General features: G+C 35.9%; 1 protein-coding gene across 2 annotated transcripts; it reads right to left on the bottom strand.

Moving 5' to 3' along the window:
- Positions 1-142: 142 nt before the first annotated feature.
- On the bottom strand, positions 143-5725 carry LOC126697569 (protein HESO1-like). Of its 2 annotated transcripts, none has more exons than XM_050394633.1 (4): positions 5547-5725; positions 4721-4867; positions 324-499; positions 143-253 (listed from the first exon to the last, which is right to left on the bottom strand). In XM_050394633.1, exons 2-4 carry the CDS (start codon positions 4857-4859, stop codon positions 245-247), a joined length of 324 nt encoding a protein of 107 aa, XP_050250590.1. In that variant the 5' UTR covers positions 4860-4867; positions 5547-5725; the 3' UTR covers positions 143-244. The 2 variants fall into 2 exon arrangements, with proteins under 2 accessions (XP_050250590.1, XP_050250589.1); XM_050394632.1 differs by lacking the exons at positions 143-253; positions 324-499 and adding exons at positions 627-710; positions 1560-1767 and having other exon boundaries at positions 5547-5713.
- Between the last annotated feature and the right edge of the window lie 15086 nt (positions 5726-20811).

Here is a 20811-nt window from a genome sequence, read left to right as displayed (position 1 = left end):
GACTAATATTTATGGATTAGATAATTTGAAAAATTATATAGACATAGATACTTATACAGATTGACCAAGTAGTTACCTCATGCTCTCTAGACCCTGATCAGGTTTGGGACTTGACAAATAATGATCAAGATTCAAGAATTACCTGAAAATGGAAGATCACAAGCAAACAAAGAGAGTATGAATTGAAAGTCCCACTTATTGGAGTCGCATCATTTATCTCATGTGCTTTTGCCCATTCCTTGACCTACACATACTAGAAAGAACGCATCAAATACTATAGCTGATCCCACAACAGCAAGTATCAGATTGCTACAAGAACATACCAGTAAAACCATGTCACGAAAGCGCCCATCTATCTCACTGATCCACAACAAGAGTTTTGACTTCATTTGGCTCTCTAGGTTATCGATTGATATATCACAAGAGAAGCCATAGTGGCTACTCTTGCATTTTAGAATTGGAACACTCCCACGGATTAATTGCACCATCTGCCATCGACCTGCAGATCAAAACTGTTATGAATGAAGAAAGAGGCATTGTAATGAAGAATAATCAAACAAAGAAGAACAATGTTGAACCCGTAAAAATTTTGTAAGCTTGCATTACCTCATGCATTTATGCTCCTTTCACTTTCCCATAACAAAAAAGTACTACTGAGTTTCAAACTTTAAAGAAAATCTCTGGAGTTCGAAGAGGCAATACAAATGGAACTGAAGCATCCAATTTCGAAAAGATTATTAGAAGGCCACTTTGATTAAGCATCAATGCATCATACACAAACCCTGGTCCCTAGGTTCTAAATTTTCAAAGATTATAGAAAGAACGCTCTGACACCATTCATAGATTTGTCTTCATAGTTTCTAAAAGAACTTTTTTTTAAAGACAGATAAAACAAAGACATAAGCACATGCATGAGGAATGAAAAAAAAAATGATGAAAAAATAAAAAAAGTCATTTCTTTAAGTTCCAACTCCCAACAATGATCCTTTAGATGCAATTAGTTTACTAGTTAAATGCAATGTCCAATACAATGGAATGATATATTTCCAATGTCATATAAAAGCCACTCATAGAATCTTGCACACTTTCAATTACAACCTGGAAAAATGGCCATCAGTGTCTACTGTATAACATTATTACAAACTACACAGAAACTAAACTTTCACAACTGGACTGACATGCTAAATAAGAATTCTGGAAGAAAAAAATTGCAAAAGGTGAAGATAAGTACAAGGACTGAAATTCCCCAATTTGCATTTTATGTTACAGTTCAAACATAATTTTCTTTTTTATAATTTCCAGGATTCATAAATACCTTCTGCCCTTATCACAAATTGTCCTGATTGCAAGAGCATGTGTTTCAATACATGCACTAGAGATAAGTAATTACAATAAAGAAATAATTAAAGTTAACAAACAAACAAGAGAGATTGTCAAGATATAAGAAACATGGATTTTCTGAAACTTCTATGCTAAAGTAATGAGGCAAGAATACAAGCATTCAAGAGAAAGGGAGAGGGGGGCAAAACGAAAAATGCTTGAACTCAAAAGTAAATTACCTCCCAGCATAGCTTTTTGTAAATCTTCTAGAAAAAAAATTTTGCAGTCTTTTTCTTCTTTTTTTTTCTTTTTTTGATAAGCTTTGTTTGCGGTCATTTTCAACATATGAAATATATCCACCCTTGGGTAAATTGATAGAAATATCCATGTCACTCCATCTTGTGAAGAGATTAGACACAAATGACCCAAACGGTTCCACTGCTGCACCTGTTTGAGCCAAGTCATTAATTTAAGTTGTTAATCATAAAAATTTTACCTAATGGCAAGCATTATTCTTCATATAAATAAGACTTAAAAAATTTATGATGACTCAACAAATGAAATGTAGTGAAAAAAGAAACCAAAAAGAAAATTTATTTAATTTGATGATCTTTACTATAGGTTACATGTCTCTTTCGGCTTAAGGAGACAAAGCAAACAATGAAGACAAAGATTTATATGGTGCTAAAAACCTACAGAACTCATTAAAATATGCTTAATCTGACAATCTTTGTAGCATGAATCTTCCTCTTTTCTTTTTTCTCTGGGGACCAAACTACATCAACCCTAACCCAACCATCATATTTCAAGTTAGAAAAGATGGATCCTCTTAATGCCCCGCCTGCATATAGGGAGATAATTTTTTTTGGGTGGGGGTATTAGCGTGCCAAGCAGCTAAGAATTTCCTATCTCTATGCACATGGAGGTGAAGCTTCCTCACCAAGACCAACATTCAAAAGAACCTCAAGATAATTTGAGACAAGTTTTGTCTATAACACAGTAGATACATAGGTTGGGAATTCTACATATGCAACTTAAGTTCCTTAGGGACTTTCTAAATTGGGAGATAGGAGTGATTGAATCAATGGGTCTACTTTATTCCAGGAAGATTTCAAAAGAAATGAAGATTGCTTATTTTGGACTCTAGATGAGAAAGGGCGTGTTTGAGATTATTTTAATTTTGATCTATTTGAAGTGATTTCAGGTAGTTCAATGCCTTTTTCCAAGTGTCGAATTGATTGATTATGAATTGTGATGGATTATTTGACTTCATGTTTAAAGGGATGTGGTTCGGTATTGTCTCAATTAAGAGGAATGTCCATGCTTGAAGAAGGAAATGCAAGTAAATAAAATTATAAGTTACCACACTAAGCTTCTAAGTAAGATCAAATGCCATTGGATTCCATGTTACTAAGTTATTCAGGATCACACTAAATCTGATTGTAAACAGAGCAATTCAAAGCCTAATCAATCTAAGCAGTAAACATTTTGAAGGTAAAATATACAAAGCAGTGAACAGATCACAGTGTAAATAAAGATTCTAAACATCAAATCAGATAATGCACTATGGATCAAACAAGTCTAACAGCTAAAAACATGAATCAAAGTCAAATAAACTTGCATAAACAATATAAACAGTGTAACAAGATTACAAGGAAGCAGTTACAAGCATGAACACATTCTAAAGCCCTATGATCTACGAGAGAATATCCTAAGGAACTAACAATTCAAGAGAAGACTATGATCTCTATATTAGCAAGTTTGTCAGTAGAGAATGGTGTCCTTTTCTTAATAATGAGCTCTATTATACTTGAGGTTGACACTTGTTCCTTCCACTTGTCTCTCTTTCCTTGGTCCTGAATGACAGTTGTCACAATGTTGCTGCTTTGTAACTTCTAAAAACTGCCTCAATCCCACATACCAGTTCCTTTACAGGTATAACTACCCTTGTGCCAGTTGGAATGTCCTTAGCAGGTCATGAAATTTTGGACTAGTACCAATAGGGCAGTTTACCATATGATCCTATTATGAGTGTTTGAGACAAGCCTGTATCTGCATTCCCTTAGAAAGGTGGGGGGGGGGGGGGGGGGGGGGGGGGGGGTAGCAAGGTATCTACTATGGTGGCTTTCTTTGCATGGACAACAATCTTGGATAATCATATTGAGAGGAAGATGGTGGTTGTTAATAAATGTATTACATGCAAGTGTAGTAAGAGCATCTGCTTCTTCATTGTCCTATAGCTCGTTGTGGTCTGTTGCATTTACAGCTTTTGGAGTGATATGGGTGATGCCAAGGCAGGTGATAGACTTGATGTTTTCATGGAAAGGTCAGAGAGGAGCATTTCGCTGTCATTGAAACCAGGTTGTGTGGCAAGCAAATCCTCATTGTATCATGCAGAACATTTGGAGAGAGAGTATTCATAGGACTTTTGTAGATGACAAGAAATTGACGCAAGATATTAAGAGAACTTTTTTATAATTCTTTAAGGAAGCTTGAGCTCTCCTTTTTTATAATAAATAAAATATCTTATTAATTAAATAAAAAATAAGAAGTTCTAAGAGCGAGAAGAAGATGGTGCTCAATTTTCCAAATAAAAAGAAAAGTAATTTAATTATTAGTCATACAAAACCAATCACACATGCTTTAAAAAAAAACAAACAAACAAAAACAAAAGTCCTATTTTTACCACACCATCTGCTCGACTATAATGTCAGCTGCCAGCCCGCTCTTCACATTCAAAGGTCCAACTGAGTATCGATTATCCAATAAATATGGGCCAAAAGGTATGTGCTGATGTAAACATTAGTAAATTCAAAACTAACATTTTTAACATCTTAAAGAAAACCATGGCCACTACATAGTCATGGCTCAGTGGTGATACATAGCCATCTTGGATCAAACAACATAGGTTATTTTATCAAATGATCCCCCGTCCTCTACACACAGCTCACAAGCCAAACAGGTTCAACAGCAGCCGTGATTCTTTGGCAGGCTTTCTTGCTAATATTATCATAAGATCAATTAATGACAACTAGAGCACACCTTAAATGCCACCTGACAACCCTTTCAATTGGAACTTTTTTTTTACAAGCCAACTATGTGTTCTTTCACAGCATGAAGGTCAAGCAGTTTTAGGATTCCTGAGATCAAGAAGTTTCCCTTTTTTAACATGAACCATTCTAGTGGATGGATCTGTGCATAAAAATTTTATGGGATATAGAATGGAATCTTTCCATTCCCACCAATTGTATCTTCAATTGCAAATCCTGGAAGATTTATTGATTAAGTATGTTTCAAAAGTTGGCAAACACCATAAGCAACAGTCTTTAACAGAATCTTATCCCCAAAAAAATAATAATAATCTTTTGAAAGGCCATGAAACTGTGAAAGCACAAATTACCTCTCAAACTTTCCACAGATTCAACAACCCCTCGCAATTCCTTAATGAATTGAGATCTTGTCACCCAATCCTCCTGCAGAGTCTTGAGCACTTCAAGTACTTCCCTTAGAATATGCTCCAATGTATTGTAGGCACTCATTTTTATTTCTGAAAAACATTAGAGATGCAGTTCAATGTGTCAAATATCAAGTGCAAAAATGGCACACAAAAAAGGGTAGAAACTGTTTTAAGTCGCCTCTGAAAATGCAAATAACCAATATGAAGAATTTCATCAAATAAAAACCTCAAAGTCCCTTAGTTCACCAACCATAAATTGAGCTTTGAGTATTGCTCACAAAGTTAAGATGTAAATCATATATCATTTGAGTTCATTGCATCCAACACATACTTAATTTACAACAACAAAAACTCAAAGAATTAGTTAGAATCGGCCACAATTATTCTTTTCGTTCATTCTATTCTATCTAAAATCATATACTTTGTTTCATTTGTCAAATTAAAAATAACATTACAAATAAATTTGGAGAGTATAATGATGTAAAACATAAACTGAGGACAAATGAACCAACAAGAATTTTTCACATAAGGACCCCTATTTCCTTAATTTCGATTTATCAACAAAAAACACATTACTTAAAAACCTATAAACAAATAAAAGTAAATAACTTTACCAAAAAAAAAAAAGACAAAACCCCACATCAAAAATTTGCTTAATCATATCAATAGTCATCATACTGACAACAAATAGACACACAATCTTTCAGATTGTTATAAACACCAGAGCAAAAATAGCTTATATCAGAATCACCGTCAACAAAAGCATTACCTGAAGCTTAGCTGAGACCCTTTTCATCCACCGTTTACTAGTTCCTAGTAAGTCAAGGCACCCTATCACAATGCCTTTTATAATATAGGCCAAGTTGAAAACTTTCTTTACTGTAATAACATACTATACGAGTACTGTTATAGACACAACCAAACTTCACAATAATTTTACAACATTCCTAAATTAACGCAGTTAAATATTTAGATTAAAAATTATGGTGGGTCATGTGTGAATTCACGTATTAATTTAATATTATTGTGACATTTTTTCGTATCCTGCTCAAAATATGTCAGTACATGCATGATGACGGTGTTGAGAGAGTACAGTAGAGGGGCTGTGCTTGAAGAGAGAGTTTTTCTTTTTCTCGTCCTTTGTGGGGGACCAATACCATTGACGAGGTACTGGAAAGTTTGGAAAAGCAATAAAGGAAAAGGAAAAGGTGGGTCTATCTTAGAATTGTCCACATTCCACACTCTCCTCCTCCTCGCTTCAGTCATTGTCTTTGATCAAACAATTACTTTGATTTTTATGACGATTGGAGGAGTGTAGTCTTGGTCCTCACTAAGTACTAACCTTGCTTGTCTTGTGCGTAGCATTTGATAATGATAAGGTCTGTGCAGAAACAAGTAGACAGTAGCCATGCGCCCATGCCTATATTTTCCCTTCCTCCATTAGTGCCCTTAGGGGCCGTTTGATTCGGAGGATAGAAAATGCAAAGATGATAGAAAAGTGAGGGGATAAAAAAAATTTTAATTTTCTTCATTTGTGTTTGGTTGGAAGGGTGAAAAAGTGGATGAATGGAAATTTTTTTTTGTTTTGTTGAAAATAAAATTTGTATAAATTGACCATTATGTTTCTATTAAATAAAATAAAAGATAACTCATTATATTTTTTAAAAAAATTTATGTATTAATAGACACTAATTAAAGTATTAAAAAAAAAGCATAACAAAATGTTTTCAAAATAAAATAAAATTAATGAGAAAATAAACATACGAGGAAAAAAAAAGCTACACATCCAGAAAAAGTCGAAGAAAATAAAAAGAAGAAAAGAAAAGAAGCTACGTTCAAACAAAAGAAAAGAAAAAAATAATAATTAAAAATAAAAACCATCACGTCAATTACAAAGAAAAAAAAATCAACGAAAAATAACAAAGGGAGAAAAAAAAAAAAAAAGCCAACACATTGGAGACTTGAAGGTGAATTTTAAGGGTATTTTTAGAAGCTCATTTCATGAGTTTCTTCCTCTCAGTTTTCTCTCTATTTTGAAAAGAAAACTTTTTAGTGGGCCAGGAGAGAAAACACCGGAACCTTACCATTTATTTTCCTTCCTCCCCACCCAACCAAACATACTCTAAAAAAGTTTTCCTTCCTATTTTCTCTCCAAAATTTTTCATCCTCCCTATTTCACCTCCAATCAAACGCATCCTAAGAGTCCTATCACTCTGACAAAAAAGAGAGACGTAAGAATGTGAAGGAGAATTTTTCCTAGTTCTAGTAAAAAGTACATACACTTCTCATTTACATTTTTGGTGGGAGGATGAACTCAATCGTGTACATTAAGAATAAAACTTAGATACAGTACTTTAGGTATTGTTCCTTAATTCCTTAAGTTCACTTCTTAAAATTTAGTTATGTGACTATTTAACTAAAAAAATACACTTTCATTCTATAAGAAAAAATTCACATGGCAGAATCTTATCCTATCAAATTATTGATGAGTTTAGTTTTTTTTATATATAGGAATTTATTGAAAATATTATTATTATATGTGCATATTGTCTAATTAAAGTCCTAAATACTTACAAATATTTTTAATTTATCATAAACCTAAAGTTTATGGATTAATTATTCAAATTGAAAGTTAAGGATGAAATTGACACTCATCTAAAAATTCAATGATTTTTTAAATAAGGTGTAAAATTAACAAAAAAAATTCTCAATTTTTCTCTTTTACCTATTGTGGGTGGTCAAAAATTGAGTAAGGGTCGACGTCAAAAAAAAAAATTTTGAGTAAGGGTACTGAAGTAATTTCACGTAGTGAGATCCGCACAAATAATACTATCGATCATAATGTGGATAGTCAATAAAAGAGTAAGGGTATCAAAATTATATCACATAACAAGACCGCACAAAAATACTACAGATCATAACGATGGTACCATCTCCTTACCATCATTAAAAGGTTGCATTAAGGTCCACATCAATCATAATTGTATTAATTGCTCCAACAACCTCCACTAAGGTCTACTCCTTATCATTTTAATGCGACCTGACCTATTTCCTGGTAAGGTTCCCAACCAATGGAAAAGAACATCCAGACCAGCGTAGCGTAGTAGGTGTAGACCAATCACATCCATCTATATATAGTTAGAGGGTAGCCATAATGGCTACTAGGTTAAGCACATGCCCATAAAGGTATAAATACTGCCTCCGCATTCACTTAGAGGTTCACGTTCAATATAACAAGATTGAGTTCTCAAATTTCTCAAAATTGAGTTCAATTTAGTGCCCGTTTGTTTCCACGTTTTGAGCTCTAAAAAGAGCTTTTTGAAAAAAGTTAGGTCTAAAATTGTGTTTGGTTAAGTCCAAAACGTAACTTTTTGATAAAAGTTACGTTTTGGGCATAGGCCAAAAACACGTACTAAACGCGGAAATTTTATGGACCTTTGAGGGTCCATAAATGAAAACGCGCACTACGCGTTTTGATGTGTTACGATTGCTGAAGATAAAATTACGGAAATACCCATGAATTTATTCAGTTCTCTCAACGCCTAACCTCACGCCTCCCATCTCTTCTCTCTGCTCTGCCCTCTCCGTGAGAAATCAACCCAAAGAATAGAGAAATCATAACCAACCCATACCCATGAGAAATCAACCCAAAGAACACACAAAAAAATCATTACCCAAAACACAAACCACAATCCAAAACTACAGAAATCAAATAGCACAAACCCACGGCCAAACCCACGGCCAAACAACCATAAACACGCAGAAAGACAGAAAGAAAGAAGAAGAAGAGGAAGACGAAGAAAGACCGAACCCACAGTGTTGGGTTCGGATTCGATTCCGTATCCAATGACTTCAAGGTCGTGAGGCTTCTCAATGTTCAGTTCAGGTCCGCGAGCAATTTGCTTCATATAAGTCAAGAAGCAAAAGTGTATAGCGTCAGCAGTGGTTTGTGGAGAGCTTCTGGAATCAAGTGGAAAAAAAAATTTGAGAGAGCCGGAGAGCTTCTGGAATCATCAAGTGGAAGTAAAGGAAAAATAAAAGAGGAAAGAATGAAAGAATGAGGTGCGGTGGAAGTAAAGAAAAAGAAAAAGGAGAGGATGTGGACAAAATAATGTATACGTGTGTGGTGGACAAAATACAAGAGGAAAAAAAAAAAAAAAAAAGGAAAAGGAAACGTATGGAGGAAAAAAAGGCAAAGAATTAGAAATCACAATTTAAAAATATTACCAGAATATTTTCACAATATTTTCACAATAAATTTTAAATAATTAGCTAATATTGATGAGTAAAAATATAATTTCAGTAATGGGTTCAAATTAGAACTAGTAACAACTTTTCATATAAGATTTTGTTATGATTCTTGTGAAAGTATTGCAAAAAATATTGTGGATGTAACACTTTTTGTTGAAAAATATAATTGTTGAGAATGAATAGAAAAAGAAAAAATAAATATTAAAAAAGAATAAATTTGATTACAAAATAAAAATTTAAAAAGTGGATAGGCAAAAGATAAATGTCACTGTTGATTGTCCAAACAGCACAAAAATTTGTCTAACCTGCTGGAGATGCTCTTATATATATGTGGGGCACAATAGTTTGTGGGCTCAGCCCGCTCGCTTATGGGGAGTCCACAGGCCCCAAACTGAAGGAGGCCAGGGCTCAAAGTGGCCCGAAGATACAGCCGAGGACAGCTTAGTCCTCGGCAGACCCAAAGTCTCATTGATGAAAGTGGCATACAAGCAAACTTAAAAGATCAGAAAATATCTCGGGGAAATAGTCCCTAATACCCTTCGTTGGTATGACATTGCACCTGACAGTACCTGATTTTTAGGCTTTATTAACCATCCCCAACAATTCTGGGATTAGATTGACGGGACAAATATCAATCCTGGAAAAATTGACCCTACACGTGGACGAGGGACAATAAACGTAGGCTAGTATAAAAGGAAAGGTAAACTAATTAGAAGGGGGGTCATCTCATTTCCTGCGGAAAAAACTCCAGGGATGAGAATGACCGGATAATATATGTAAATCACCACGAAAAAGTCACCGCCGGATAACCGGAGAAAAACATTAGTGCTCCTCGGACCTGATCCGAGAAGCCCAATCCATCCAGTTATAAAGCTATGGGGCTTGGAAATCCAGGCTGAAACCTTTCCTTATCTAAGTTCCTTAAAATCCAGTTTGGACCAACGCCCTGTGACCAAACGCTGGCCTTTCAAGCCCACTCTCTACAAATTTTATTGTGAGGGATCCTTCACGTGCGAGCCCAACGTAATCGTAGGGCCGTTTGAGAACCGTGTCCCTACAATATACATTGTCCTTTTTGGTAATTTATCTCTCAAACTGCCACTTTTATAAGTGCTAGCCAAATACTCAGTTTTTTCAAAAAGCATTTTTTAACAACTTTTACCAAACACTCAGCTTTTTGAAAATGCACTTTTTCAATTATGCACTATTTGAAAACTCCACTTTTTCATTACGCACTTTTATAAAAAGCTGAACCAAACTCACCCTTAAGCTTTGGAGTGCTCACTACTACCTAGTGCGATACCGTGCCTCACTAATATTCAATTAGAGCTTCCAAACCTACCCAATCTTCCTAAATTCACCCAAGTTTAATCTTATCGCTTACATGTACAAGGGAATCAACATATAATGCAAAAGAACCAATTGATTAGAACTTGGAGGCAAAGATTATGACAAATGTGGTTTTTATTTGCTCTTATATTACTGTTGTAAGAATTGTTTCCTAAGTAATGGTTTAGTTGGGTCAAAAGAGATTGTAATTCAATCGTTCACGCTGTTACTAAATTGTCTCTCGTTACTCTAGAGTCCTTTTGCTTCAATAATCTTAGTCTTCTTGAAGCTCTAGTAGTTTTCTGTAAAGTAGACTGCCCCTCCGTTTTTTCTTCTTAAATAGAATTGATGTTTATAAATTTTTTTTTAAAAAAAGTAATGAATTGACAATAAAAATAAAAACAATAAAGAACCAAGTTTGGAGAGTGAAGGGTGATGATTGGAGGAGTGGTGTCTAACCATGACTATTTTCCCTTCCTTCATTTTTTTGGACACATGACTATTCTCTTTGAAGGAGACTCCACACGTGTTGCTGAGGCTCTGCAATATATCCCCTTCTTGCTTCCTACTTCATTTTTCCAATGAATTGAAATATATAACGTTTTATACTCTTTCCACCCTATGGCATCTCATATTTGTCCAAGACAATGTAAATTTTTGGCTCACAAATTACAATATATGCAGCCTGTTATGCAAAAACAACCAATCAAATACAGACTCGTTGCTTTTGGCAACTCTCTCTCCTTGCTTGGACAAGTTGTCTCTAACCTGAGCCTACTTTCTTCCCAGTGGCTCTAGGTCTCTTTTCTTCCAATCGTCCTTTTTCTTTTCCCTATCTCTCTGTCTTTTAGTGATAACCCATCTCCATCTAGTTTTTTGTCTCATCAGATCTAAATCCTCTGTTCTTTTTCACTACACCCATCTTCATCCATAGTAACCCAACCGTGGGGCACGGTAATACCCACCAAGTGGGGGCCAATCTGGTCCCATGGCAAAATCATCCAAAAATAAAGAACTAGATGTATCCATAGTGGATTCTCTAGTCAGTGAAACAGCCAATTTACAAAGCCCCAGTAAATCCATAAAGCTGAAGGCCAACGATAAGGCAGTCAGCATAATGTATAACTTGGGTCTAGTTGGTAAGATTCTAGCAGATAAAGTCATACATAAGAATCAGTCAAAGCTATTCTCTTGAAAGCATGGAGTACGGCTAAAGGAGTTCAGATTGTGGACCTAAGTGACAATAATATATATCTCTTCAAGTTTGCTGCTGAAGGAGACAGGAAAAGGGTCATTGAGCTTGGGCCATGGAACATAGAGGGATTTCCTCTCATCCTTAAACCATGGGATCAGAAACTCCAGGTAAGAGATATTGACTTCTCTTTCATTCAATTGTGGGTTCAAATTCATAATTTACCTATAGAATATATGTCAAAAGAAAATGCAGAAAATATTGGAAATCTTTTGGGAAAAGTTTTAGAGGTAGACTTCACAGGTGATGGCTTGGTGTGTATGAGCCGATTTTTGAGGGTCAAGGTGGAATTTGAAGTGAGTAAACCACTAAAAAGTGGTTTTTTCCTGGATAGAGATTCTATGCCTAATATCTGGATCCAGCTAAAATATGAGAGAGTGGCTGACTTTTGTTTTAAATGTGGTAAGCTGGGACATGTTAAAGTCAGATGTAGTTCATCAGTGCAGAAGATGTTGAATGAACCTCAGGGGTTTGGACCTTAGATGAAAGCTGAAACTCAAGGAAAAAGAACCTCTAGATGGGTAGAGTTGCTCTCGGAGATATGTAATGAAGATGAGGATAGCAATCCAGAGCCAACAAGGTCTCCCCCTTCAGTGGTGGTAGATGATGTGGAGCATGTGATGAACAGTGATGAAACAGGGGAACACATCATCAGCTCTGATGCCTTGGGAACCCCGACAGATCAATTACCCACAAATTTTGAAAGTCTAGCAGCCCTTGTCACCTCAAATCCTGTTCACCTAGAAAAATCATCAACCTCCACAACCAAACCCAACCCAGAGTCCCACGTCAAATTCAAAGAAAACAATCCCATTAGCACATGCTTGGTTCAATCTGCATTAACCTCCCTAATCCCAATGGACATTGAACAAACCGAAAATCCAAAGTATCCAACTTATAGTCAGCTAATTCTGAACCAGACACAAAACCCAAGCAATATTGAGTCCCAAAACACATCAAACCTAGACAATCCCACTCCAAATTCGGACCCACAAATTCAACCTTTAAATACCCACTGTCAGAATCATCCAGAAAGTCCCAACCCACTTTCCTATTCCACTGAAACATCCCAACCAAAAGCTCTAGAAATGTTGAACCCTCCTAATGTAGTTGGGCTTTCAAAGGCCCAATTAAAAGGGCTAGCTTGGATTGCATTTTTCAATAAAGCAGAGGAGTCAAAGGATGCCATCAGGAAGTAGAGAAGTTGAGGAGATAACTGAAGTTGATCCAGGCCCAATAGCTATCTCATCAAAGCCCACGGAGACCTACCAGTTAAGTATTAGTGGTAAAAGGAAAGGAAAAGTAATGGATGGCCCAACATTAAATAAAGCACTTAAACTCTCTAAAATTGGGTCAGGGGACATAGTGAAGGTAAATTGAGCCAACTGTGAAAATATTAGTAAGGAGCTACAGAGGTTAGAAATTCTGGTAGATCCCGTAAGGGATATGGGAAAGAAGAAACAAGAGAGGAAAAAACTGAAGGCAAGGACAAGAGAAATCAGAGGGTCAGCAAGGGCCAAATTATCTACTATGGAGGAAGAAGTTGAAGCTAGTACAGGTAACTCTCCAATATCCAAAATGGCTAAGGAGGCGGGCCTTACCATGCCCCCAACCCAGCCATGATTGTTTTAAGTTGGAATTGTCGAGGTTTGGCTCAAACCTCAGCAAAAAGAGTTCTTCGAGCCACAATAAAGGACACTTGCCCAGATGTGGTTTTTTTGTCTGAAACTAAGATTCCTTTTAGTAGAATTTCCAAGATGATTGGGTCTATGGGGTTTTATAATTCTGAGTTTGTTGACCCAAGAGGAAGGAAAGGAGGGCTTGTAGTGGGCTGGAAATGTGGAGTAGACATTGAGGTGATTTTCAAAAGTAAAAATATGGTGAATTGCTTGGTATTTCTGATCCCATTAATGAACCATGGCTTTTATCACTAGTTTACGGTCCCCCCCAGAAGTGTGAAAAGGAGATGTTCTGGGAAGCATTAGATAAAGTAGGCAATGCCTTTGGTGGGGCATGGGCATGCATAGGGGATTTTAATCAAGTATTTAGCCAGGAAGAAAAAAGAGGGGGAAGGCCTGTGGCAAGTTCATCAAGGGACAAACCAGGAGAGGTCATTAATAATAATGGATTAATAGATATCCATTTTGCAGGAAATCCATTCACATGGTCAAACAGAAGGGAAGGGCTAGCTAACATCAAAGAAAGACTTGATAGGGTTTTTTCAAATGAAAAATGGAGAATATTATTCCCTAGAGCTGCAGTGAGACACATTCTAGCCTCTACATCTGACCACTCACCAATTCTTCTCCTTTCAGAAGGGGAGGAAAGAAATATTAAGAGGCCTTTTAAATTTGAAGAAGCATGGACAAGGGATAAATCCAGTTTTTTTGTGGTTGAGAAAGCATGGAGGCAGAGCATTCATGGGTCACCCCTTTTCAAAGTGTGTAATTAAATCAAGGTAACAAAGCAAGAATTCCGGAAGTGGAATAAACAATGGTTTGGAAATATTCAGTCAAAAATCAAGGAGTCGTGGAGAAGGTTAGAAGAAATCCAAGCAAAAGACCCAACGCCTGAAAATGTGAAGCTTGAAGCAAGTATAAGTCTTGAGCTGCAAGAATGGCTGGAAAGGGAAGAGACTCTTTGGAAGCAAAAGGCAAGAACAAAATGGCACACTTTAGCTGAGTTAAATACCGATTTCTCCACTTGACAACAGTAATCAAAAGGAGAAGAAATAGCATTGACTTTATCAAAAATGATGAGGGGCATTGGATATCTGGAAGGGATAACATTGGTAAGTGCTTTGAATAATTTTATAAGAGAATATTCTCTTCATCCCATCCTTCTATTCCAAATGATTTGGATGATCTGATTTCTCCTTGTCTCTCGGATGATGACCGGGAAATGCTTGTTAATATTCCTTCTCCGGAGGAAATAAGAGAGGTGTTATTTAGTATGGGCTCTTACAAGGCTCCAGGCCCCGATGGAATGTCGGCCCTCTTTTACAAATTTTATTGGAACATCATAGGGGGAGAGGTGGTTGAAGCTGTGTCTAGCTTCTTTACTAAGGGCTTCATGCTTAGAGAGTTAAACCACTCTTTTATTGTATTAATCCCAAAGAACAGTAATGCAGCAACTGTCCAGCAGTATAGGCCTTTAAGCCTATGCAATGTCCTGTATAAAATAATATCTAAGCTACTTGCTAATAGGCTTAAGAGGGTTCTTGATAAAATTGTCTCTCCCTGGCAAACTGCTTTTGTTCCAGAAAGGATTATTCAGGAAAATACGTTTATTGCCCAAGAGATCATGTTTGAAATGAGGAAGAAGAAAGGGAAAAGTCCTTGGATGGGGCTCAAGATAGATATGGAGAAGGCCTATGATAGGCTTGAATGGGAATTTCTTCACAAAGTCATGAAGTGTTTTGGTTTTCCAGAGATGGATCCAGTGGGTGCTTCAATGTATTACAACACCCTCTTTCTCTATTCTCATCAATGGAGCTCTCTATGGGTTCTTTAAATCTGAAAGAGGCCTTAGGCAAGGGGACCCTTTATCCCCTTTCTTATTTGTTCTAGCAGGAGAGGTCTTATCTAGAATGATTGGAAGGGCAGGTCTAAATGATAGAATCAAGGGGGTCAAATTATCTCGAGATAGTGAACCAATTACTCATTTACAATTTGCTGATGATCTTTTTTTATTTGCCCATGCAAGGGAGACTGAAGCAAATGGCATCATGGAGTGTATTAATTTATTTTCAGCATGGTTGGGGCAAAAAATAAACCTGTCAAAGTCTGTTATCATGTTCAGCAAAAATGTTTCACCGTTGCTCAAAGGTCGATTGGTAAATATGCTAGAGATAAATGCCTCAAACAGGAGGGAGAAATATCTTGGGCTTCCTTTAGTCTCGGGCAAGGAGAAAAGGTTGGCACTTCAGGAGGTTATTAATAAGGTTAATAGTCGTCTTCAAGGATGGAAAATGAAAGTGTTATCTCAAGCAGCAAGAGAGGCTCTGATCAGGTCAGTATCTTCATCCATCATCCATCCCTTCTTACCACACGTCTTCCCTTCTTTTGCCAAAGTCTGTATGTAATAAGCTTGATGGTATCAATAGAAAATTCTAGTGGGGAATAGATGAAAAGAAGCATGGGTTGTTTTTAAGAAGCTGGGACTCAATATGCCTCCCTAAATGGGCTAGTGGTATAGGTATAAGGAAAACAGAGGATTTAAATAAAGCTTTAGTAGCTAAATTATCTTGGGAAGTGGCTAGTAACTCTGGGAAAAAATGGGTTCAACTTTTTCGGAAGAAATATGTGAAGCATAGAAATTTTATGAAGATGCAGTGCCCCAAATCTGCTTCTTGGGCAGCTATGAGTATATTCAAATGCAGAGATGTCTTGAGTAATGGGCTTTGCCATAAGATTGGGAATGGATGGGGTACGTGTATATGGGAAGACCCATGGGTTCCTGAAATCCCAAGATTTATTCCCACCAGCTCCAATGACATAAGTAGCAGTGATGTTTATGTGGCTTGTCTCATTGATCAGGACTTAAGACAATGGGACCGTGGTAAGCTATTCGAGTTCTTTGATACGGAGACAGCAATGAAAATACTTAAGATCAATATTCCACATCAACAACACAATGATCAGATTTTTTGGTGTTTGTCAAAATCAGGCTCTTTCTCAGTCAAGTCAGCCTATATGTCAATCATCCAACCCCAATTATCTGGCCCAAATCCTCTTAGTATCAAAGAATGGAGAGGTTTATGGAAGCTTAAGGTCCATGCCAGATTCAAGAATCTCCTGTGTAAGATGGTTTGGAGGATGCTACCTGTAGGTGAGGAGCTGGAGAAAAGATCTCATATCTCATCCACAGAGTGCTACTTATGCAAGAATGCCGTTGAGACAATTGAACATATTTTCCTCCAATGTCCGTGGACCTCTCAGGTATGGCTTATGGCTCCATGGCCTTTAAATATGTCTAATTTATCTCATATTGATATTATAGGATGGGTAAAATATATCATTGATCCCAAAATGAAATTGGGAATGAAGGACGAAGAATCCTTTCATTTCCAATTATATGCCTCAATTGTGTGTGACAGGATTTGGATGCAGAGGAATAAGGCTAGATTGGGTGAAGATATTGGTTCGGTGGTAGATCTAGCTAGGAAAATCCAAAGCTCTTATAACGAACAAAAAGCCGCTTGGGAAGAAGTTCGTGGGGAAAAACTAAAATTGACTGAGTCTAGTTGGATCCCTCCTCCTGCTGGTTGGGTGAAATTAAATTTTGATGCTGCCATAAGAGAGAATAAGATTTCAGTTGCAGTGGTGGGCAGAGACAATCATGGCAGAGTTGTTTTTGCTTGGACTGACATTTTGGACCTAGGAAGCCCCCTGTGGGGTGAAGCTAAAGCGGCCTACATAGCGGTAAATAAAGTAGTTGAAGCTGGGCTCAAAAAGGTTATAATAGAAGGTGATGCTTGGAATGTTATTGAACCTCTTAAAGACAAAAAGTCATCATCTGAATGGACTATTGATGTAATATTGCAGAATATTTTAACTCTTTGTAGCTTGTTTGATGATGTTTCTTTTTCTTTTGTGAAAAGAGAGGGTAATTCCTTAGCTCATTTGTTAGCCCTCTGGGCTGCTTTTTGTAACAACTCAGGGCCTGTCTCCATCTCTGATCCATCTTTGTTAGTGACTCAAGTTTTGGAAAGAGATGGGCAAAGGCCCATGAATTCCTTGCTGTACCAGTCTTGGTTTCCTTTTGTGAAATAAAGATGTTTATTCAACCAAAATATATATATATATATATATATATATATATATGCAGCCTGTTGGGCTCTTTTTTTTTTTTTTTTTCCTTTTTTTTTTTGTGGTAATTGTTAAAGGTTTTTGTCCCCAGAGCTAGAGATGAGCTTGGCCCATATCTCAGATCTTGGTATAAAAACTTTCAACACCAATACAAGAAACAAATTGATTAAAGAATAATAATTTACGATTAAATTATACTTTTGATCCTTAAAATCTATTATTATTTATATTTTGATTCTTACAGTTTGAGATTTTTTATTTTGACCTATCAAATTTGATTAGGTTAGGTTTACAAAATGATCTTTTTTTTCCCATTTACAAGATTGATTTAACCGTTAAGTGTCAATAAAATGACATAATTTTTTTTTTTCACTTTTAAGTTTTAATGGTCAAATTAATAGATATACAAATTAATTTTCTTATGTTATAATGTAGAAACTTAATTTTCACTGTATGCAACACCAAGATATGAATACCATCAACCTTGCCGGGTTTGATGTGTGTTAATTTGTCTTGTACATTGACACAATTTTAAATATAAATTAATATCTATTTCACAACATATAGAGATTAACATCTTTGTCTCTCCCTTCTCAAAAAAAAAAAAAAAAAAAAAAAACATCTTTGTCTCTCAATTTTTCAAGGCTTTTAAAAATATCACTTTTGGAGTTTGATGGGAATGTCAATTTATTGCTTATATTTTCAATGTGAATAATTAATCATTGGGACTTTAAGATATGCAATAAATCAAACCATGTGTTAACATTTTTTGTTAAAGTTAAATGAATTTAAGCATGTGATGTACGCGTGGTAATAATAACATATCAAAAACTATTTATGATATGGTAGAAATATGAATACATCACATGATTAAATCAATTATTTTTTTAAAAACAAAAAATATTAACAAAATATCTCATCTATCACCATTCCATGGGATTAATGGCTTAAATCAAGAATTCAAATCAAACACTTGCATCAAAATCCAAGAATAAAATTTGTAACCCACCCCCCCCCCCCCCCCCAAAATTTTTTATTTTTTTTGCTCAAATCAACATTCCATTTACTTGGTTTTGAATTTTCAATTGGAAAATGTCATCTAATCCGATGACAGGGGTCTAGCTAAAATGTTTGCCTTTGAAATGCCTCTTGCTAGAATTTGAGGCCGATGGAATCTGGTTTGTCAAATGCCTATTCCCCATACAATGCTTATAGCATCACCTATCTATATTTAATGTGGATTTTTATTTTTGTTTTTGTTTAAAAAAAAAAAATGAAGAGGATAATGTTCACTACAAAATGGATTTCAGCATTCAAGTGGGACTTCCCTCCTGAGGACAAATGAACTAACAAGAATTTTCACGTGAGGACCCCTATTTCCTTATTTTCAATTCATCAACTAATAACACATTACTTTAAAAACCCATAAACAAATAAAATAACATAACTTTACCAAAATAACAAAACCCCACATCAAAAAAATTGCTTATTCATATCAATAGTCATTATACTAAAAACAAATAGATACATAATCTTTTAGATTGTGACTTCAAGCAAGTCGGTCAAGGCACCCCATCACATTGCCTTTTATTAGGCAGGCCAAGTTGAGAACTTTCTTTACAGAGCCTGTTTGGCATTAACTTCAGGTTTTAGCTTTTAGCTTTTATTTGTTATGTACAGTTTTTTAAAATCTCACTTTTTCCAACATTTTTTCACTTTTTCAAATTTTTTCAAAGTACAAATATACTTTAGCACACTTTCAGCAAAAAAAACTATTCTCATACGTACACTAATACTATAATATACAGAGCTGTAAAGTTTATAGTAGAGCGGCTTTGCTTCGCGAGAGGGGTTTTATACTTTTATGATTTATCATTTATCCTCCTTTGTGGAAACCTTTGACGAGTTGCGGTTTTGGAAAAGCAAGAAAAGGAAATGGAAAAGGAAAAGGAAAAGGTGGGTTGTCCACAACTCTCCTCCTCAGTCATTGGTGGACTTACAAATACTGACTTTGGTCAAACGCGCAAAGACGTTGATTTTGATGATGGTAGGAGACTTGAGAGTGAAGTCTTGGTCTTCACCCCTTCATTCTCATTGTACTAACCTTCCTTTTTCTTTTGCATGGCATTTGATAATGGAGGTGCAAAATCAAGTAGCCAGCAACTACTAGCCATGCCCATTTCCCCTTCCTCTATTAGTACTCCTCAGCCCTAACCTAAGATGCACGAAACACTTCATTTAGAGTTCTGTATCATCGTACCCGTGTTGTCAATCGTATGGTATTAGTATCTTAATCCGTGTTCGCCCTAACCTAAAATGCACGAACACTTCATTTGGGGCTCCATATCCGTACCATATCCATATCGTACCCGTGTAGTCAATAGTATGGTACCAGTACCTTAACCCATGTTCGTGCATCCTAGATCCTCACACTGAAGAAAAACAGAGACGTAGGAATATGAAGGAGAATTTTCCTAGTCCTAGTAAAACAGACACTTCTCATTTAATGCAATTTTTTTTTTGTTGGGTCACATGATTTCGCATTAATTGCTATTTAGATGTGTGGGAATGAATACCATCACTATCTCAAGAGGCTCAACTGTCACAGTGCCACTTCTTTGTATTTATATTTTATATTTTATACGTCTAGGTAGGGGTATGCATGGGTTGAGTTGGATCAGGTTAAGGAGTTTTTTCAACTCAACCCACCATACTGGGTTTATAAAAAATTCAACCTAACCTAACCTATCACAAGAGTCCAACCCAACCCACGTGAATCGAGTTAGGACAGGTTGGACCCATGGGTTGGACAGTTTTTTTTTAATTAGTATTGTTATTATTATTAAATTGAGCATTAAAACAACATAATCACAAATAAGAGCAAATTTATAACCAATTAATCATAAGCATAATACCAAACAAACACAAATTATATGAGAAGAACTTAAAATTTGGGTTCTATTTAGGGAGATGGGCAAAAAAGTAAATAACAAAATTATATAATTATATAATATTTTTTTAAAATTTTAAAATATATTAAATATAGGTAGGTCAGGTCAGGTTAGAAGAATTTGTGAATCTCATGACCCGAACCCAACGCAACCCACTGTAAAAAAAAAAAAAAAAAAAAAAAAAAAAAACATAACCCAACCCACCAACCCTTAAAAACCAACCCAATCAGGTGGGTTGGGTCGAGTCGGGTTGGTTTTGGTGTGTTGGTGAGTTCACTACACACCCCTACGTCTAGGTTCAAATCTCTACTGTGCCCGCTAAATAAAATAAAACACCATCACATATCAAAGAGAAGACTGCCACTGTTGTGCATCGACTCACCAAGACATCCAGGAATAGTTTCGGATAATTAATTTGCATATTATTTATTAAATTATATA

The sequence above is a fragment of the Quercus robur genome, chromosome 8, assembly GCF_932294415.1.
Source record: "Quercus robur chromosome 8, dhQueRobu3.1, whole genome shotgun sequence".
NCBI lineage: Eukaryota > Viridiplantae > Streptophyta > Magnoliopsida > Fagales > Fagaceae > Quercus > Quercus robur.
The sequence above is the reverse complement of the archived record's forward strand: the minus strand, read 5'-3'. Positions and strand labels throughout refer to the sequence as shown.